Here is a 22,132-nt window from a genome sequence, read left to right as displayed (position 1 = left end):
TGTATTCAACACTGACGCAGATCTTTTGTGTTCCTTGTTATTAACAGAATCAGTCTCTCTAAATTTTGCAACTAACCTTAATACTGATGTTTTGTTAGGAGCTGGTTTATCTGGGTACTTATGGCGAAACAAAACTTGCACTGCAACCACTGATTTCGTACTGAAGTACGACTCAACAATGAAAAAACATTCCTCTAGCGAAAACACCATCTTGTTTCTAGCAATACACTGAACGTTATGATTGCATTGTCGTTAGTATCGGTAGTGTTCTACTGTGTCGCCGCGATGTTCAGATGTTGGACGAGTCCATTTCAGTAACGAGTAAGGGAATAAGCTTGACTTTTGAAATTTTATGGATGAGTGATTGATGGGTTGCGTTTTATATGGGACACCCTGTACTTGCTGTTTGTTGTTTTCTTGTGTTTGAATTTTTAGCGGAGATTCACTCCACTCCCAAATGGGAAGCTTGCTTACAAAATGAGAATAACAGAACTTTGATTGCAACACTATGGTATTTATTTCCGTGATCAAAATTTAAATTTCAAAAATTTATAGTACCAGATAATTATCAATGCTATATACATACTTTTGAATAATCAATTATAAATAATAATAATAACTCAACAAAATAATTAACAGCCTTAGAAAAAATATAACTTAATTCAACCATAAACAAATAATATTTAATGATAAATAAATACAATAACTATTAAAATAAATAAATAAAATTAAAAAATAATTATGATAAATAATAATAATGACATTGATAATTAAAACTATTATTATGACTTTAACACTCAAGTATTTTACAAGCCATATTATTTATTTATTTATTTTTTAATAACATGTATGCTGAATTATTTAAATACAAATTATAGTAAAATTATTTATAAATAAATTTATGGTCATTTATCATTGTTTTCTTCATCGTCAGAAGCTTCATCTTCTAAATCAGGTAAAGGAAATCTTAAAAGTGCTGCCACACCAGTCAATTGACCCAATTCTAAAGAGAAAAAATTAAAAAAATTAATATATAAATGTACACTTATAAATATTTGTTTTAAAAATAAAGTCTAAAATGTTTCATTGCTAAGATATCTAAAACACCTGATTACTTTTAATTTAGATAGGTTCTCATGAAATTATAAGATAAAAATTTATAAATTTTTAATACAGTTCACAAATTATAATTTTCTGTTCCATATTATTTTTGTTATCTTCGTTTTCATCCTTTAACCTAGGATGGACCTTGGACCTTGGACCTTTAACAATTTTGAATACTAGCATCGATGATCACTACTTTCCAATAAACCTCAACTATATAAAATTCTACATTCTTACCACCAAATCCTATTTCTTTAATTACATTAAAATTTTAACTCTGCAATTCTTACAAGAACTAAATTTTCTACTATGAACAACTCACACTAAATAAGCAATTCCTTATACCATATTCTGTATCTAAATTTAACAAACTACTAATTAACTGCCACATACAGCCTTAATTATGCTTAATCAGAAAAAAAAATCAAAAAATTATTTAAAAAAAATAATACGTACGTTCTCCAGATACATGCATGCTTGAGAATATCTTTACATCACCGCCAGATTCCTTGACACTATCAACTAATGACACATATCTCCGCCTCTCATTAACATCCTGACATCTGTCAATAAATAAAAACCAATAAATATTATATTAAATTTAATCGTATACAACTTTTAACAAAAAAAAAAAAAATAAATAAAAAAAAAATAAAAAAAATAAAAATAGGATTAACTTAAAATTACTAACTAATTAAAAAACTAAAACAAAAAAACATTCTTCTGATATTTACTGTTTACATAATTGAAGACAATGAAAGATATTAAAAAGAATGGTTACTTTTTACTTAAATAAATGGTTTTCAAAAACAAATTAAAATCTAGTGCAAGTCTCTACAATTAGTATAAAGAAAAAACTGTTATTGTGAGAAACTGGTATGGGTAAGAATGTTTCCTAAATAACTACTTTTCTTGAGAAAAATTTCATTCAGATTGGTCCAATAAATTTTTAAAACAATTCCATACATAATATTGAATTTAAATTTTTATTCTTGATTATGAAAAAATCAAGTAAGGACAAACAACTTAACCTTAAAAACAGAGTATATATGGGGATATAGCACATTGCTTTAAGGTTAAAACCATTATTACAAATAAATAATTTTGGTTAAAAATCTATTAATATGACATTATTAGACATTAAAGTAAACAGAAAACTCTATTAATATTATTCTACAAACAAAATCTTAATAAAATAATAAAACTATTTCAGCTTATCAGTATACCCAAAAATATAACTTTCAGGGCTATTAATAATAAAATTAATAGAGTTAGTGCCAAAAAACAAAAAAAAACTTTTAAAGGTGGGGAATAAATTTTAAGAAAAAATTTTCTTAAGATACTCAATCATAGTCTAAGTTTAACAAATCTCCTACATAAAGTTTTCTCAAATCTAAAACACACTTTTCAATAAAGGTTAAAATAAAAAAATAAAATCTTCACATAAACCTTTCTGCATTTTAGATCCAGTATCTGTAATTTAAAAAAACTGTAAACATTTAGAAGAAAAACCAAAATTGGTTTTTTTCATGATATCTATCCCCTACTCCTTAACGAATTCTGAAAAAAAATGAATATGATCAATGTCCCATTGAACCAAATTTGAAAAAAATTAGTTGGATTAATCCTGAGATATAAGTACAAAAGCAATACAACACACATATGTATGAACATACATACATATATTTTTTTGGTCGTGATGAACCTGGTTGTTCCCTAAACTGTAAAAAATTACAAAAAACCTGATATTCAATTTTTGACATGATCACCATACTTTCCCCTTTAATACTGCTATAACTACATTCACCGGGAAAGTAAAAGTCATACTATTATATTCCTCTTTTCTGGAAAAGTAGAAAAAGAAAAGTTCTGATTTTTACATTCTATAGAAATCTTTATTAATTCCAAAAAATCAAAGAAATAGTGAGCAGAAATCCTTATTTAGTAATGATGCACTTCTCAAACCATTATATATATATATATTTTTTTTGTTGAAGTAATAAGGTCTTCTTTGGACTGCGATAAACCTTGGCTTGATGAGTTTCATCTTTCTTTCTTCCCAGATTTTCTTCCTTCACTCACTACTAGCCTTCTTCTGTTCATTAGTCCACTTTAAACCCGTCCCACATACCTGTTTTTATTCTTTAAACTGCCTCCAATTACCTATTTTTTTCCTGAAAACATCTCTGTCAGCTATCACTTCTTCCAAGATGCCCAGATCATTTCTGATTCCCTTAACCCAATTTGTTGTGTTTCTGAGTTTGGTAAGATGATCAAAAATCAATTTTGTCAGCCTGTTTGTATCCATCCTCTTTAGGTGTTCATAAAATTTAGCTTTTCATTTTCTTGCCATTGCTGTGAAAGTTTCTATTTTCTAGTAGAGCTCCTTTTTGCTCCACAGTCACCACTCTCCTTCTTTGTTTTTCCGTGGTCCTAAAATTTTCCATAGTATTCTTTGTTCCTGCTTTTCGATCTCTTTGATATCCCTTTTCTGTTCATTGATAAATATTCTATGGCATTTAATCCTTCTGGCTTGAAGACAGTGTTGTAATGTCTTATCTTGTATGGATATACTTTAATTGATGTACCAGTTCTTTGTTATTGTATAGGCTTTTTCCATTTTCTTGATCAGTGTTTGTATTACTGTTTTATCCAGTCCATTTGGCTGAATCCATTCTCCAAGATAATTGAAGCTGTTGACCCTACTGATCTTGCCATATCTTGTTTCTAAATATTTTTCATTCTTGTGTTTCCATTCCATATATTCTGTTTTTTTCAAATGAGATTTATAATCATTATCCATGTGTCTTCTATGTTTTATGCTGAAGTACTACGTCATCTGCAACAGTCTACTGTTAGGTTATTTTTTTTCAGTCCCAGTTGTATTTCTTTGATATTCTCTATCTAGTTGTTTCCGCCATTCCCTGATGATTTTTTCCAGTACAATGTTAAAAAGTGTCTGTCATAGTCCATCCTCTTCCCTAACTTCTGTCTTGATGTTGAAGGCAAGATTTATTTATTTTATTAGATCAACCAAAGTACAGAATAAATCAAGTAGGATGACTTACCTTATTCCACTATATATGGAGCACTTTCGCAATTTACTCACATCATCAGTTGCATTATATATACATATACTCATCTCAAATTACATTATTACAAACTTTGTAAAGTGTAACACATCATACATTTATTTATTTTATTTAAAATTTAAAACCTTTATCTTTTTATGTTTTTATTTTAAACTTTTTAAACTTTTATTCAGTTAAATTAAAAATTAAGATGAAATTAAAAATATAAAAAATTAATTAAGATTAATATTAAATTGTAAAAAAATTTATCCATGTAAAAACATTATCAAGGCATAAAATCAAATTAAAATTAAAAATTAAAATCAAATAAAAATAATTTTAAGTAAAGCAATTATGCATGCTGTCCATTTGACTAAACTTACTTTACTATACTGATTGAAATAAATTATACATCACTATCGAAATAGATGGTGGTGCCATCTACTGCAGCTTTCAAAATACTGTCATCTTCATATTCTGTCTGAAGGTTGATCATATTAAAATTATTTTTATGTTTATATATATATATATATATAGTATCTTTCTAAAATGTGAAATCCCTTACTATTTGTATTCTTATTATATTTCTTAATTTCCAGTATTTTAAAATTTGTCATAATATCAGACATTGTATGTTTATTCTTAATCAGATGCCAGATACATTAGAGAAATCCAGTTTACCTTTTTTATAATTTCTAAAATGTTTCAAGAATCTAGCCTTAAATGAACTAGTGGTCTTTCCTATATATCTGATATTAGAACAAATTTAAAAATACTGGAAATTATGAAATATAATATGAATACAAATAGTAAGGGATTTCACATTTTCAAAAGATATGATATATATATACATAAAAATAAATTTAATATGATCAACCTTCAGACAGAATATGAGGATGACAATATTTTGAAAGCTGCAGTAGATGCCACAACCATCTATTTTGACAGTAATGTATAATTTAATATATTTCAATCAGTATAGTAAAGTAAGTCAGTTAAATGAACATGCATAATTGCTTTACTTAAAATTATTTTTATTTGATTTTAATTTGATTTTATGCCTTGACGTCATGTTGTTACATGGATTTTTACAATTTAAATTTAATTTAATTTTTCATATTTTTAATTTAACTGAATAAGAGTTTAAAATAAAAAGATTAAAGGTTTTCAATTTTTAAATAAAATAAATAAATGCATGATGTCTTCTTATTGTATTTTACAAAGTTTGTAATGCAATTTGAGATGAGTATATGAATATATAATCCAACTGATGATGCAAGTAAATTGCGAAAGCACTCCTGCATATATAGTGGAATAAGGTAAGTCATCCTACTTTATTTATTCTGTACTTTGGTTGATCTAATAAAATAAATACATTTGTACATAGTACAGAAGAGTATGATTCTTAAAAGAATTGATTTTAAAAATATATATAATTTTTTTTTTTCTTTTAGCTTGAGTAGAACCCCTAGCTTTATCCGATAGGCATGTATCTGCCACAAGTTTGGCATTTTTTACAATTTCTAGACAGAAAAAAGTCTGGATAGTCCCCCATTCTAATTCAATTAATAAATTATTAAGCCTCAATAAATGTCACCATACCACATATGGGGCCAAGGTAGTAGCTAATACGCATGAGACACGTTACGTTTTAATGTAATGTCTCATGGGCATCAGCTACTACCTTTATTTATTAATGTTTATTTACTATTAATGTAAACTGCCAATTTTCTATGAACATTCTCAACATATAAGCTTCAATTAAAACAAATTCTGGATTTATAGTCTATTATATTCTTTCTTCAAAAACTATACACTATGTACCAATTAGATTCTATTCCAATTCTATTAAATATAATAATTGCAATATTTAAATTTATATTAAAATACAAGGAAGATAGTCTTATATTCATAATATATCTATCAAAATTATAAACACATACACTATCTGTAAGTATAAAACGAAGTTAAACAATGAAATACAGAATTGTACAATGAGCATAATGCTATGAAAGCAATTAATATGAATAGAACAATCTAGTTATACCCATCATAAAACTACAGTTAAGTACAAAATAGCATATAATAGCTCTTTGAACAGGGGGAAATTTACAAATTAAAAATTTCCCTTTTTATATGTAAAATTTCCAGTTTCATTTTTTCTTATACTATTGTTTACAATAGCTGTAATACAAAAGCTGTAAAGTCACTTAATAGTCGCATTGCTTGTGTTTTGTAATCTGTAAACTAAATTCACAAGTGATTTAATATAAATGTTGCAGTTTAAAAGCAGATTAAGCGGGTGGAAAGTAATTTGTGGACAAAAAACAAGAAAGGTAGTCTTAAAATGTTTACAATTTCTTTACGTTAAATAAAAAAGTTGAAGTATCAGTTACGTTAAAAAACCGGTTAAAATATCAGTTGCATCTGCAACTGGTATTAGAGAACCCTCTGTTTGGAGGATTCTAAGTGAATCCCAAACAACTGGCAATTAAAAATTCCAAGCCCCAAACAATAGTAGAAAAAAAGTAAATTAAATCAATCGTCAATAAATTTGATCAAGATGTAATCAATCAATGATAAATGAGAAGCATACTACAGAAAAGGTAAGACCAACTTTATCAAATGTTTAAGAAGTAGTAGCAAACATAAATTTCAAAGGAAGCAAATCATTTTTTCATATTCTTGTAAAGAACCTGGGCTTCAAATAGAGGAAGACTACAAATAATAAATGTTATCTATTTCAAAGACATGACATTCAAATTAGTAGAATTAATTATTTTTCAAAGTATAATGCAGTACTGCCATGATGATCAGAATATAGTTTAGATTGACACTGCATCATTCACAATTAAACCCTATTGAAGAAATATGGTCACAAGTTAAACACATGCTGGCAGTCATAATGTTAATAATATGCTGGGATTCACTGAGAAATGACAACGATGAATTTGCAACCTTGAACGTTTCTAAGTGGTAACCAACCAACCATATTGTAACCATGTTAAAAATATTGAAAATACATTAACTGAAAATGAATGTTTAGATAATGCAGTAGAGCAATATATTATTAACTTAGAGGATGATTCATCATGTAATGACAGCAATTAACTTTCCTATTAATGAAAGATAAAAATTAATTCTATTTTAGTTAGTAAAATATAATTATTCAATATGAAGAGATTTGGATACAAAATTTATTTTGATCTACATATGTTTAAAGTAGTTAAAACTATACTGTTAATTTGATTCTATTTTTTTGTTTGTTTATTAAATAAATTGTTTATTGGTTTAACTTAATTAAAAAACAAAAATTTGGAAACGGCCTTCATTGTTTATTTAAGTTTTAAAAAGCTATTGTTACAAAATATCAAAACAAAAAAAATGTACACTGCTCAATAAATGATAAAAACCACACCCAGGGAATTTTAGGATCATAACAATAACTAATTTCCCGTGTGGAAGTATTGCTTGTTGAGAAAAAAAATTCCCTCTGCTGACCTCCCATTTAATTAACACTATCAAGCTATTTTGTATACACTGTACAGTTCATAAAACTGAATATTTCTAACAATTTCATATGAATAACATTCTCATTACCTATATCACTTCCATTATTAAAATAAGCATAGCTTTATTTTTTGTTTTGATTCAAACATAATTTCACAAAAAAAAGAGAAGACAATAGCCCATAAATTTACTATCATTTAACGTTAGCCAAATAAAATCCCCAAAAATATAAAAAATGAATTTAGTATAAGTTAACTGGATTAAAACATAAAAATCGTTTACCTGATTTTAGAGATTGATAAGAATTGCAATACTTTTTCTGAAACTAAAATAATTTAAAATTAATTTACTAACCTGAAGAGGGAATCAGATATAAGTAAAGTTTCAATAGCTTGTGCTTCATTAGCCTTTTCAACATGTTTAATTCCATAAAATGCTTTAGAAGATTCCACTTGAAGCATTGTATAGAATGCTTCTAAAGCACGAACTTCTCCAAGAGCTTTAGTATCAGACATTTTACCAACAACTGCTGGATCCATAAGTGCTTCTAGAAAGCATAGAAAAATACATGAACAAAAATTAAATCTATTTTATATAATACAATGTAAAAAAAAGAAGAATTTTTTAAAACATTTTGATAAAAATAAAATTTTTGAAAATAATATTAACACTGTAAATCGGTTAGTTGAGAAACATTTTCCACAATACAGCTACAGCATTAGATTAATAAGCTTTTCCAGTAAAGCCCAGGCAGCCTCTGCACTTATCACTGCTAAGCAATATGAAATAAGATTTAACCTAAGCATTAAGGAATAAGAAGTTAATTTTCTCTTCTAATGAAGTATGTGTACTCAAATCATGTTTGCTATACAAAAACAGAGCACTTATGCAGGAAGTACACAAAAGAAAAGGAAACTGGTTAGAGGAAGTGGAATCTTGATAACTGCATTGGAAGGTCAGTAGAAGGAAAAAGGAAGCAAGAAAGAAGAATGAAGTTAATAAATCCTCATCTAATAACTTCAAGAGATTGGAAACTACAAAGGGACAAAGAAGAAAACTTGGGAAAATGATGAATGGAGACAAGTGGCATAAGAAACATGCTGCCACCAGAACACCAGATGATGATGATGACACAATGCAAAAAAACTTTCACAGCAAAATTCACATACAAACATGATCTGGGTTATTATTACCAATCAGACATTGGCATGATCTAGAAAAATAATTAAAAATACTAACCTTTTAAAGAATGTTTAAATCCAGATGACGAATGGACTAATAGAAATTTAGATTTATTTTCTAAAAGTATTTTATTATCAGTTTTAACAGCTTCTTGAAACACATACTCAAAGAATTGATCTCTTACAAATCCAGGACTGGCTATTAATAAACATTTAACAATCTCAAAATTAACATGCCTCAATATTCCTTGCATCACACTGTCAAAAAACCGTGCTAAACCCTGTTAACAAATGAAAAATCTCATGAGCTCTATTAAAAGATTACACAAACTTGACGTATCTTTACATGAGTTTTAAAAATGATAAAAACTAGTTTTTTCTTTTTCTTTTTAAAGAAACAGAGAGGGGAGATAACATGTGTTAACAGAGTATTTTTTGCCATTTATGTAGTAAAACAATATTTCGTTTATTTACTTATACAAAAATCTTTTATTTATCCTTTTGGTTTATTTTGTTAATTTCACGGTTAATTTTTTTTTAAATTTGTTTTTTCTTCCATAAACAATTTGTTTTTATCTGTCAGGGGTCATAACTGTAACTGATGTAAGTGATCTGATCTATTTTATTTACAACGTATTTTTCCTAATTTAATGATATGGTCAAAAAAGCTATCTTCTAAATTAAAATCTAATTGTTAATGAATCTTCACAGAATTTAATCTGCACTATTTCAGCATTGCAATTCGTATGATAATGCAAAGAGAATGTTCCTTGTAATCAGCTTGGAAGAAAGACTGAAGAAAGGAGAACAGCAACCAAACACAAATACATTATTATCAAATGTAAGAAGAAAAAGATTCCTTGCACCCAAAAGTACTTGTGAATATGAAAAAACATACTTATTATGCAATCATGTAAAAATTTAGCAAAGAAAGCTAGAAATTATTCTAAGCATATAAATTTCATGTTAATATTTTTATTAAGATATTAACAGAAAAATTTTTAACATATTAATGTTCATTTTTCATTATTTTATGTTTGATTTTTTCAAGTAAAAATGATATTTGTCATATTTATTTTATTGAAATTAATTTAAGATTCACATTATTCCTCTGTACTGTTAAATTATATTTTAAATTTCATTTTTCTAAAACAGAATATTGAGATAAGACATATCTTATCTTAAATTTAACAAGAAAGTACTTTCATAGGATTCCGCTTCCTCAGCCATGATTGAATTCATTTAATTAAACAGCACATTAAAAAGAAGTTAAAAATACTGAAACAACCATGCACATGTTGTAATGTTTGTTACATTACTGTAATATTATAATGAAAATTGCATATTAAATTATTTGTGTGCTGCTATCTGTTGCAGTCTTTATAAAACTGTCTCCCTTTAATACCTCTGACGGTTTAACAAACTGAAATTTTGTTTATATTTATTTATGTAATATTTTTCAACTATATTTAATTCTTTTCATATTTATTAATTTCTAAATTTGTGTTAATATCAGAAACAACATTTTTATAATGTTCAAGAAATATAGTCTTAAAGGATCTATTTATTTTTCCTATATAAATACTTTCACACTCATTAATTTCATTTTATAAATTCCATAAGACTTAATTTTATTATTTTTTCTTTTTTAATATTTTACTTTGTAGTTATTAGGTTTATGTTGACTTAAATATTTCTTTATTGTAAGTTTTCAATGATATTATATAAGTGTGTAAAATACTATGTTTACACATTTTCACTTCTTTTTGTCTTATTATGTATTGGTTTTAAGGTAGCTATTTTGTTACTGTGTTTTGTAAATATTATTAATTAAAGTAGTACCATATCCATTTTCAGCTAGTATATATTTTATGTTTATTTCATTACTTAACCTTTCTTTGTTATTATGTGTGTACTGGATTGCTCTACTAATCATATTTGTATAAGTGTTAATTTTATGAGAATAAGGGTGATATCATCTTATCTCAATATTTTTTACTAGGTGGTTTATATTAATAAATTTAAAATATAATTTGTCATATTACCCAAACAAATAACTTTTAAATACCAACAACATTTAGGATATGAGATGGTCATCCTAATTTATATTTTGCATAATTAATTTTTATATTAAACATTTTCCATGATAAAATAAAAACAGAACAAATTTTAATAAATAAACGTTAAGAAAATATAATAAATTACGTACACATTTATAATTTAAAATGATTTTGTTTAATACACACCTTTTCATGTTGTTTAACATTTCCTTTACGCTTTCTTGGTATTGCCTGATCAATTTTCATTCTAACCAATGTCATACTAGCTGTTATTAAACATATATGTGCTAATCCTTCTTGCATAACAACAGCGGCAAGGTCAGCATTCTAAAGGAAAAGATAAATAATAACAGCACACCATATCTGTTAATATTAACATTTAATTAAAACTAATAAAATAAAATAATTGTCCAGAAGCCACAATGAAATGTGCCGATCTCTACAATGGAGTGGCAATCCACTCCATGCCTTTTAGGTAGAAAAATTTTAGTTCAATTTCCGGTCAGACCTGACATATTTCATAAGCAACAAAATTCATTTTTTCCAAAAAATACGGCAATTAAATTTGGTGTCAGACTACAATTGCAAGCATTAATGAATGTATAGCAATATTTCACAAAGCTACTGGTAACAGATAATTTATTGTAATTAATTTAAATGGATGATTACCATTGAAAAAAGGATCTTTTCCATTATCTGTCATCATTTTAACAGCCATAGCAATTAACAATGAATCAATCATATTTCAGCTATGATATCATTTCCAGTTAGTGTTTCATATTATAGTAATAAAACTACAGTTGTGTTTTCCTTCCAGATTGCGTATCACAGGCTACTTCTCATTTTTAATGTTGTACATTTTGTGCAGTTATACAAGGGTTATTTTTTTTTTCAAGGTTCGATCGGTCACAAAATAAAAATCCGCGCAAAAATCGGATGAACCTTTGCACATATGTGTTGCGCAGCGTCTCTAGCATGGCCTTCAATCACGCCACGTCACTTCGTTTAGTTCTGAAGACGCAGCTAGCACGTAAACATGTCTACAACAATAGCATCTCCCACCAAGTGTGATGTGCTTGCGGTAATTCGATTTCTTCAGGCTGAGGGGTGTAATGCAGCTGAAATTCATAGATGAATAAGTAATGTGTACGGTGAAACTTCAATGAGTGACAGCAAAGTGCGACAATGGTGCAGGAACTTTAAAGCAGGATGTACAGAGATGTTCATGATGCAGGCAGTCAGGGAAGGAAGCGAGTGTCTACCGATGATCTCGTTGAGCGAGTGGACAAGGCAATTCGAGAAAATTGTCGGTTCACAATTTCTGTATTGAGTGATTCGTTTCCTGAAATTTCAAGGTCAGCTCTCTACACTATTGTGAGTGAGAGACTTCAGTACCGCAAACTGTGTGCGAGATGGGTTCCCAAGATGCTGTCCGACCATCACAAAACAATGAGAATGGACGCCTCCCTAACGTTTCTCCAGCGCTACCACAATGAAGGAGAAGATTTTTTGAACAAAATTGTCACAGGGGATGAGACATGGGTCCATTTCGAAACTGAAGAAACAAAAGAACAATCCAAACAGTGGATGCAGTCTCATTCTCCCGGTAAACCAAAGAAGTTCAAGCGAACCTTCTCCAACAGAAAGTGTATCGCTACAATGTTCTGGGACTGGAATGGAGTTCTCTTGGTGGAATTCATGAAACGTGGCATGACCATCACTGCAGCCTCATACTGTGTAACTCTTCAACGTCTACGAAGGGCAATTCAGAATAAGCGGAGAGGAATGCTGTCATCAGGCATTGTCTTTCTCCATGACAATGCTTGGTCGCACACTGCAGCTGTAACAAAGAAGCTCCTGCAGCGTTTTCGTTGGGAAGTGTTTGATCACCCACCATATAGCCCGGACTTGGCTGCATCCAATTTTCATCCCTTTGCTCACATGAAACGCTGGCTAGGAGGACAACATTTTGGCACAGACATCGAGCTGCAGACCAGTGTAGAAACATGGCTGAAAACACAGGCGGCTCCGTTCTATGACGAGGGTATTGGAAAGTTGGTACCATGCTACGACAATGTCTAAATCGGAGTGGCGACTATGTAGAGAAATAGCGTAACTATGTAAGTACTTGTTACAAATAAAAAATGTTTTATTTTCACTGTGGTTTTAATTTCATGACTGATCAGACCTTGAAAAAAAATAACCCTCGTACTTATGAACTTCATTCGTTTAATCAAATATGTTCAAGACAAAGACACCATGATATATTTTCTCCAGGAGATGGTATTTTACATAATTCGAGGTGTGATAAGGGTAATGATATCATTTTAAGGACGGGGATACAAGACTATGGACAAAAAAGACTGCAAACAATTTAAACAATTACAAAGCGATATTTTTTAACAAGCTATAATCCCTTTCTGTAAAATTGTCTTACTTATTTATCGTTGATCTAAAAGTTTGTCAACTGAAAAATTTTTCACGGAGGAATTAAAAATAAATCACACTTAATTTGACTGGACTGGTTGACTGGAAGAATTATGCGAAGTTTGTGCCTGTAGCTTTGCAAAAGATCAGAATTTAATTGGAGGTAATGGGTAAACAGCCGAAATAGACGCAAGTTCATTCTCCTGCAGGAAATATCAAGTTGGGCATGTTCTACCCAATGGGTCTTTGGGGGTATTGTTGAGAGAGTAAGGAGTGTTTTATGGTTATAGTGAAAAACAGGAGCTCCGATAGTTTAATTCCAGTAATAAGGTAAAGATTATGAACAGGTACAACCACAATTTCAGATGAATGGTGCACTTATAGGTGTATTCAAAATTTACTGGAAAATTTTAATAATAAAAATTGTAAACCAAACATACATTTTTGTACACCCACAAACAGGGGAACATACCCAGACGATTGAAAGCACAAGGAGATTAGTAAAGAGTAGAAATAAGGTATAATGTGGAACAGAGCACTGTTAGACAGCTATTTGGCGGAGTTTATGTGGTGACGTAATAATAATCGTGATTTTTTTCAAGCAAATATTTTTAGATATAGCTGCTTATTGGCCTTCATAACAAAGGTTATCTTTATTATTTACTATATAAATAAATAATAAATTAATTACAATTACTACAAATGATGTTAGGGTTTAGTTAATTGCAACACACTGTCAATCAGTCCCTCACCAAAATGGTAACATGTAACTGAGAAGATCCGAAAAAAAGAAGTGAACTAGCAGCTGAGGGGTTTTAACAACTAGAAGACCTACTGCAAAAATACTAATGTATCTCAACAAAGCAATACGAGGTGCTACCCAAAAGCTCCGGGAATTTGAATTTCACGCACGAACCATTGTTGGTACAGCCTGCTGCCGCTAGGGTGGCTAAAAGTACTCTTTGTGAATCAGTGTTCCAACAGCTGTGACGGTGTGAGGCGGCATTGTTGACTTTCATGTGGTTGTGTAACATTGTGTTTTACTGCTTCGGCGAAGTTCTAAATGGCAAATTTTAAAGAGCAAAGAACCTGCATCAAATTTTGCTTCATGCTTAAAAAAACTGGTGCAGAAACCCATCGCATGCTTGTGGAAGCATTTGGTAACAATGCTATGAGTAAAAGTAAAACTTTTTTGTGGTACAAACGATTCAAAGATGGACGAACGACAGTCGATGAAGATGAGCGTTCAGGAAGACCATTAACAAGTGCAACACTGGAAAACATCGCGAAAGTGTGAGAGGCTATTGTTGCAGATTGTAGACAAACAATCCATGATGTTTCATACAAATGTCATATTGGTCTGTGCACAAACCAATATGACATTTATAATAAATGTCATAATAATTATAATTATGACAAATATAATATTTGTCATAAGCTATAATATGACAAATATTATAGCTTAAGTATTATCCTAAGAATTCCCTAATTCCTAGACCCAATTTCAGCGGAAAATTTAGTGTATTAAATTTTTTAATTCATTATATTCCATATAATTGATACATCTCAAATTAGAGGTTAACTAATGTGGAGTACTCATTTCAGCTACAACATTTCCACATTATAACCTTCTTTGTAAACATTAAATTTAAATAATAAATATAATTATTATTAAAATGGTTGTTTTTGCTTTTTTTTAAGATTCCTCAAAACCAGATAAATACAAAAACTCCCTTTACAAATTTGAAAAAAATATTCTCTTTCCAGTGGTATTACATTAAGAGATATTTTGTTTTAAATACAAATAGATGAATTGTGTTCAATAATGGAACTTCAAGGTAAAACATGAATGACTAATTAGTTTCTTTGTTTCAAACCAGAATATTAATACGAGGGTAAGTCAATTATTATTATCCGCAATTTAGTTATATTTTTATGTTGATAGTACTGTCGTGTTGCGTAGATAACGCATGCATGGTTTAATTGAAATGTCTGTGCAGGTTTGATGCTGCTAGGTTACACTATTGCTGCCCTGCCATTAACCATGGCTGCTCCACTTTCTGTTTGCACCAAAGAAGAGCATCGTTCAGTGATCCGTTTTTTGTGGTCGGAAGGTGTATCAGGGGCCGAAATTCATCTAAGACTTTTGGTACAGTACGGGAACAGTGTGTTGCTGCAACGGAGTATCTATGAATGGATTGAAAAATTCAAAAATGGTCACACAAGTGTTAAGCACGACAAAGGAGCTGGATGACCGTTTACCACCAAAAATGAGAAAACATTGAGCGTGCAGACAGACAAGTAACTATCGATGAAGTGGCACATGGTCTGCAAATTAGTCATGGTTCTGCCTACGAAATCATCCACAAGAGACTTGGGTTTCATAAAGTCTGTGCAAGATGGGTCCCAAAACAACTCACGCTTGTATAAACAAACACGCTTGGATGTCTGCCAAAAACACTTGGATCGCTATGGTAACGAATCTTCTTAAGACAGAATCATCACTGGTGACAAAACATGGATCCATCATTACGAGCCGGAGAGTAAACAAAAGAGTATGGAATGGAAACATCCAAATTTGCCCCGCAAAAAAAAAGTTCAAGACTCAACCATCTGCAGGAAAAGTCATGCTTACAGTTTTTTGGGACTCACAAGGCCCAGTACTGGAACATTATAAGGAAAGGGGCACGACAATAAACAGTGCGCATTACAGTGAGATGCTTACTGCCTAGCTGAAGCCTGCAAATCGAAGCAAACGCTGAGGACTGCTGTCAAAAGGTGTTGTGTTGTTGCACAACAATGCCCGTCCACATACTGAACTCAACTTTGAAGTACTGGCTCATCCTCCGTATAGTTCTGATCATGCCCCTTCTGACTACCACTTGTTTGGTCCACTCAAAGAGGCATTAAGGGGCCATTGATTTACCTCGGATGAAACAGTGAACGAAGTGGTGCATTCCTGGCAAGGGGACTATGTTGAAAAATGATGTACATGTAAGTTTCCTATTTGTATTGCAATAAAATTTATAACTACATTGTGGATAATAATTGACTTACCCTCGTACGTCAAGGAAATTGAATAAGTGAAAAGTAGTAAAGTGAAAAACACATTAGATTTACACTATAAAATTAAATTCTACCAAAAATAGGCTCAACATTTATTAATTTATGATAAAACGTATACAATCATCCTTTTCTCATAAGAGAATTAATTTGTTGCTTCACATTTTTTTGTTCCAATCCTTGTGTAAACCATACATGATAGGACACTAATTTTAAAATTACTTTCTAAAATGAAATGTTCATTATACAGTTTCTTTGATGAATGGAATGACCATTTAATTAATAGACAAAACATCAGCTGCAATTCATGGGTTATCTATACTGATATACAACAATACTATCAACTCAGTGAAGAAGGCAACTGAAAACCACTACTCCTTACTTTCTTTAGTAATCATGGCATGGAATAAAAGTTACTAAAAATGGCTATGCCATCCTTTGAAGTGACTCGATATAAATACGATTTATAGCAACAAACAATCAAAATCAATTTATCATTAAATATCTTATTCTAAAAAAGGTTTTTCTCTTTCATAGCTTAGCACAATATGACTTAAATCTATAAAATAAAATACCTTCTAAATGTATTAATACTTTTAACAATTTTAAATATCTTTAAAAATGTTAAAATTTATATTTACCTGAGCTGGATCACAAGCAGATTCGACTCGTTCTAAAGCGACTGAATCCCATTCATGCTTAAATAATGTGAATTTTCTATTTAGTTCCAAATCAAGAGTATGGTAAGCGCCCATTTTAACATACTGATTCTCTTCAACATTTCTCCCTTTCAATCTAAGTACACAAGCTTGAGTATCAAAATCAATATTTTCAACAGTTATTTTTAATGTTGTTCTAACTCTGTTACTAGTTGATGAGCCGGTAGCAGATTCAGACTGAACTTTTCTAAAAAAAAAAAACAACTTCATGTAGAAATACAAAAGTTACAGATATTATAGTCTCAGTGTACTACTAATAGAATTAAATTTTTAAGTCAAAATCATCACCTTCGGTTCCCTTTAATCCAAGTTTCCTTGGGTTGGGCCTAAGACATTTCTCCACTTGTCTTGATCCATGAACCACCTCTTTTCCATTACTCTCCCCCATATCCCCTCTTTTGCACACTTCTCCAATACTGTATTCATCCATTTCATTCTTGGTCTTCTACCTGTTTCCTCTGCATGCAGCATCCTGTTTGGTAATATTTCCTCATCCATCCATTCAATAAACCCAAACCACCTAAGCTTAGATCTTACAACTGACTTGACAAGGCTTCACAATTTCAGTTCCTATTTAATCAAATAATTGTTAATAGTGTGATACCTTTGTAATTACTGTAAAATCTTGCCCCTCTTTTTTAAACATGGGGATTATTAAAAGACAAATATGTGATAAAAAAAAATTTATAACTTGGGTTCATTTAACTGCTATTTGTGCTTGGGGGTGGATTTTCCACATTGCTAGTTGCAGTTACGTACCTTTTCAACTTTCATTTCACTTTACTGTAAATTAATAACACATTTAGGTTAACGTAGGCTCACATGAGATCTGTGGATGTATCTTAATCAATTTCTGTCTTGCTTCAAATTCACACAGATAAATACACTTCCTTTGGTCTGTTATTAAATCCACATGAATAAGCATTATTACTGTTGGCTGTATTTTTTTTTCTATACAGAGTTAATAAGCTATTCATAGTTTTTGACTTTTATTTTTTAACCTTAACATAAACTTACCAATTTATAAAAAAAAAAATGTTTAATTTATTACTTTGCTATTTTGGTGTATTCATGGTAAATTTGGTGATAATTATTAATTGTAATGCACTTGACAACATGTTTAACACATATAATACACATTATATATGTATATATCATGTAAATATTTTATTATTTTAGTACCAGTAAATAGCAAGATACCCCTTGCTATTAACTAACATTGGATTGGGATTGTAAGGCTTATCCCTTACAATCTATTGGTTCCACACCTGGAGAATCTAAAAATGAAGCATTCTTGAAATTTAAATATGATTAAATATAAACTGTCACTGTCTACACATTACATAACCGGTTCCTAGTGTCCAATAAAGTTAAATAGCAGCAGACGAGGAATACCTGAATGGATTTGTATTAATTAATATCTAACGACTAGACCAGCTGAAACTATATTAAAAAAAAGTATTACTGATAATGGCTGATAAATTTTTAACTACAGTAAATTAAGTAACTGAGGATATTCCAAATTTTTTAATACCAGAAATCAAGCACTTTTCTTATGTAAAATTTACCTGATTGTTGAAGCACGCACACTATCACCTTCACTAATAAGGTTGAACGCATGCCACATATCTTCAGATTCTTCCGGTATCAGAGTGACACTCCTATAAAAATATCATAATTTATAAATATTATTGAAAAAATATAATAATAATAATAACAATTTAAATAAAGTAACTTCAAAATAAACAAGAAATTTTCTGCCATTTCTTAAATCTCTTACAAAATGACTACAATCTCTTCTCCATAATGGTTGGAGGTTGACTACCCAAGATTTTGGAACCAATGAAGATCCCGTGGATGGGGTTTCATATAATAAAATATTATATAATTTGTATTTGTACTAAATAATTTATAGCAGGGTACCAACCAGTAATTTGGCTCAGCATCCTAGCAGTGGAACTGATCAACAATGGTCAACAAAATTGGTGTCAAAGGACCTGCATCTATTAAACTTCTACTGAATTCTAATAAATATGCATACAACACATTTTTAAAAGTTGAATTTTACAAAATATTAAGATATTTCACGAATTTTCATGAGGGGAATGCACCAGGACCTCTGATCTGATTTATGCTCCATTAACAAAAATTCTAATCATACATTCCACCACATAATCAAATCTATAAAACTTTTGATGTGTTCTACTTCGATATTGAATTAATATTAAGTGCAAAAATAAAAACACATAAATTAGTTTCTGTCTACTGTGAGGCAGTATTATTTTTAATAAAAAATTGAAATAATTATGAACTACTCAGAGCAGAACTTATTAACTAAGTTGTACTGATGTCCAATTGCGAGTTTGTACACTTGATAATATTTTAATGAGTTTAAGGGGGACTGACAGCTGTGGTTAACAATCCAATACTAACTACAAAAACTTTATCATGCAGTACATTATGACCAGGATTATACAAATAGTAAGATGAACAAATCACATATTCTCAAAAGTAAACAAAGATGAAATACTATGTTTACTACTTAACATAAACAATACAAACATCCAAAAATCCCAATAATAGTTCAATTTTGATCAATATAGTTCACAACCAACATTCATCCAATCCTCCCTAATTCCAATCATTGGAAATCAGAGGGGCAATTCCTATCAGAAATCTACAAAAAGAAAAGCAATCTACATTCAAGTTGGCAAGTTCTGTTAAATAATTAAGTTTTGTTAAAGAGAAGTCAAAATATTAAACGATATTCAATCATTTTTTATGATTGAATAGCAAAATGAAATGTATTAACTTTTTAAACTTATAAAAATGATAAACAAGTATTTCAAATAAATATATCACCAGACTGGTCTAGTGGTTAACTCATCAACGCAAATCAATTATCTAACAGCTGATTTCTGAAGCCGTAGATTCTGAGGTTCAAATTCTAGTAAGGGTTAGTTGCTTTTATACAGATTTGAATGCTAGACAGTGGTAGTTTGGGCTCAATTAACTAAATATCTGAGGAATGGTCAACCTTCTTCTTTCTTTCTTTTTCCTGTTTAGCCTCCGGTAACTACCGTTCAGATAATACTTACAGAGGATGATATGTATGACTGTAAATGACCTGTAGTCTTGTATATTCTCAGTTCGACCATTCCTGAGATGTGTGGTTAATTAAAACCCAACCACCGAGGAATGGTCAACCTTTATTTTTTTCTTTTTCCTGTTTAGCCTCCGGTAACTACCGTTCAGATAATACTTCAGAGAATGAATGAGGATGATATGTATGAGTGTGAATGAAGTGTAGTCTTGTACATTCTCAGTTCGACCATTTCTGAGATGTGTGGTTAATTGAAACCCAACCACCAAAGAACACCGATATCCACGATCTAGTATTCAAGTCCGCGTAAAAATAACTGGCTTTACTAGGACTTAAATGCTGGAACTCTCGGCTTCCAAATCAGCTGATTTGGGAAGACGCGTTCACCACTAGACCAACCCGGTGGGTTGAGGAATGGTCAACCTAAGTCTACAAAACTACACCTAATTTATACATCATATACATCACCCTCATCTCGTAGGACTGTGAGGAGGGGTTGCTTATTGTTCACTAGTTGAACAGATTGCAATGTATACAATAGGAAAATAACAAAAATATACAATACAGGAGTTTCCTAACCTCTTTAAGAACATCATTAAAAAGTGCTATTGGAGACTCAACTAAAGCTCTTAATTAGCTCAGTAATGTCTCTTGAAAGTACATATTTTCTTAATCTAAAAGGCGAGTCACATAATTATCTTTTTACAAATACATGTTTTTTGACAATTCAAGAATGAAAATATTTATTAGGAAAACAACTGAACATATTACTTAAAATCCAATGTAAAAATAAAAACCCTATTTTAAATTTTCAGCAGTGAAAAATATATTTCAATCATTATACAATTATTTTAGAAAATAATTTTCTATAAAACATCATTATTTAGTTTATATAAAAATGTATTATGACGGAATTACATTTATGATTATGCAGTATGTTTTACGTTTCTTTTTAGAAATTTTAAATAAAAAATGTACGACTCGGTCAATATGAAACATTTAACACGCCGATATGGTAATATAAATGGCATCCAACAAACTTACTCCTAACCTAAATTAATCATTAACGTCACCTTAATAATAAACACTTTTCAACTCACCCGCCTCCATCTTTTTCAATGTTTTTGTGAATTAACTTCATTATAAAATAGAAATAACTAAACGTTTATTCAAAACATAATTCCAAAAAATGAATTCACGCGAAATAAATACCAAAACCCACATTTCTAACGAGCCGTGTTCCACTAAACGTGGTAAAGAACATCAGCTGCTGTGAATATTGAACTAGAAGTTTCGATACAAATGAACGAATGACTAGTGTCCGATTGCCTTATTCAACGTTTATTTTATACAATTTAAATGTTCATATCATCTCATAAATATTTTTTATATCTATTATCATTTAATTTTGCTAAATAGAAACTGGTGACAAAATTAATTCACATATACCGATTTTTATTAGAAGTGATTACTAGTCTTATTTTTCTATCAACATGTGTTAAGAAACTTTAATTAATATTTTTCAAAATATTGAAACCAAACATTATTTCAAATCACAGTTAGTAATATTTATTTAAAAAAAGAGTAAATTTATTTATCAGGTACATTTTGCAGAAAGATGAAATTGTACGTTTTTAGATGCTGGAGCATAAAGTATGTTAACTTTTTTTTTTAACTGTGAATTTCCTATAAATGTTTAGTTAAGTAAGTAAGCAAAGGTATTTTCTGAATATAAATTATTTTCTCTGTTCCATTTTAAAATCTTTCGTCTGCGTAAAATAAATTATTAGTAAATTAAACATTTATTCATAAATTGCGCATTCTTAACATCTGCGGAGAACAAGAAGCATTTTTTCTCCGAAGAGGTACATACATATATATCATAGATACATGC

General features: G+C 29.9%; 1 protein-coding gene across 1 annotated transcript; it reads right to left on the bottom strand.

Moving 5' to 3' along the window:
* Window positions 1–493: 493 nt before the first annotated feature.
* Window positions 494–21,511, bottom strand: pelo (pelota mRNA surveillance and ribosome rescue factor). Its single transcript, XM_075365051.1, has 8 exons — window positions 21,339–21,511; window positions 18,704–18,796; window positions 17,058–17,322; window positions 11,113–11,253; window positions 8,925–9,147; window positions 8,040–8,232; window positions 1,561–1,667; window positions 494–1,003 (listed from the first exon to the last, which is right to left on the bottom strand). Exons 1-8 carry the CDS (start codon window positions 21,377–21,379, stop codon window positions 906–908), a joined length of 1,161 nt encoding a protein of 386 aa, XP_075221166.1. The 5' UTR covers window positions 21,380–21,511; the 3' UTR covers window positions 494–905.
* Window positions 21,512–22,132: the final 621 nt, after the last annotated feature.

This window comes from Lycorma delicatula, chromosome 4 (genome assembly GCF_047948215.1).
Source record: "Lycorma delicatula isolate Av1 chromosome 4, ASM4794821v1, whole genome shotgun sequence".
In the NCBI taxonomy this organism is placed as follows: domain Eukaryota; kingdom Metazoa; phylum Arthropoda; class Insecta; order Hemiptera; family Fulgoridae; genus Lycorma; species Lycorma delicatula.
The sequence above is the reverse complement of the archived record's forward strand: the minus strand, read 5'-3'. Positions and strand labels throughout refer to the sequence as shown.

Bases quoted from the DNA above. Each gene is read 5' to 3' on its own strand.
- pelo (XM_075365051.1), bottom strand. From the start codon at position 21,379: ATGAAGTTAATTCACAAAAACATTGAAAAAGATGGAGGCGG. The intron at 11,254-17,057 runs GTAAATATAAAT...CTTTTCCTTTAG, and splicing joins CTGCTTGTGATCCAGCTCAG to AATGCTGACCTTGCCGCTGT. The intron at 8,233-8,924 runs GTTAGTATTTTT...TATGCTTTCTAG, and splicing joins ATTTAAACATTCTTTAAAAG to AAGCACTTATGGATCCAGCA.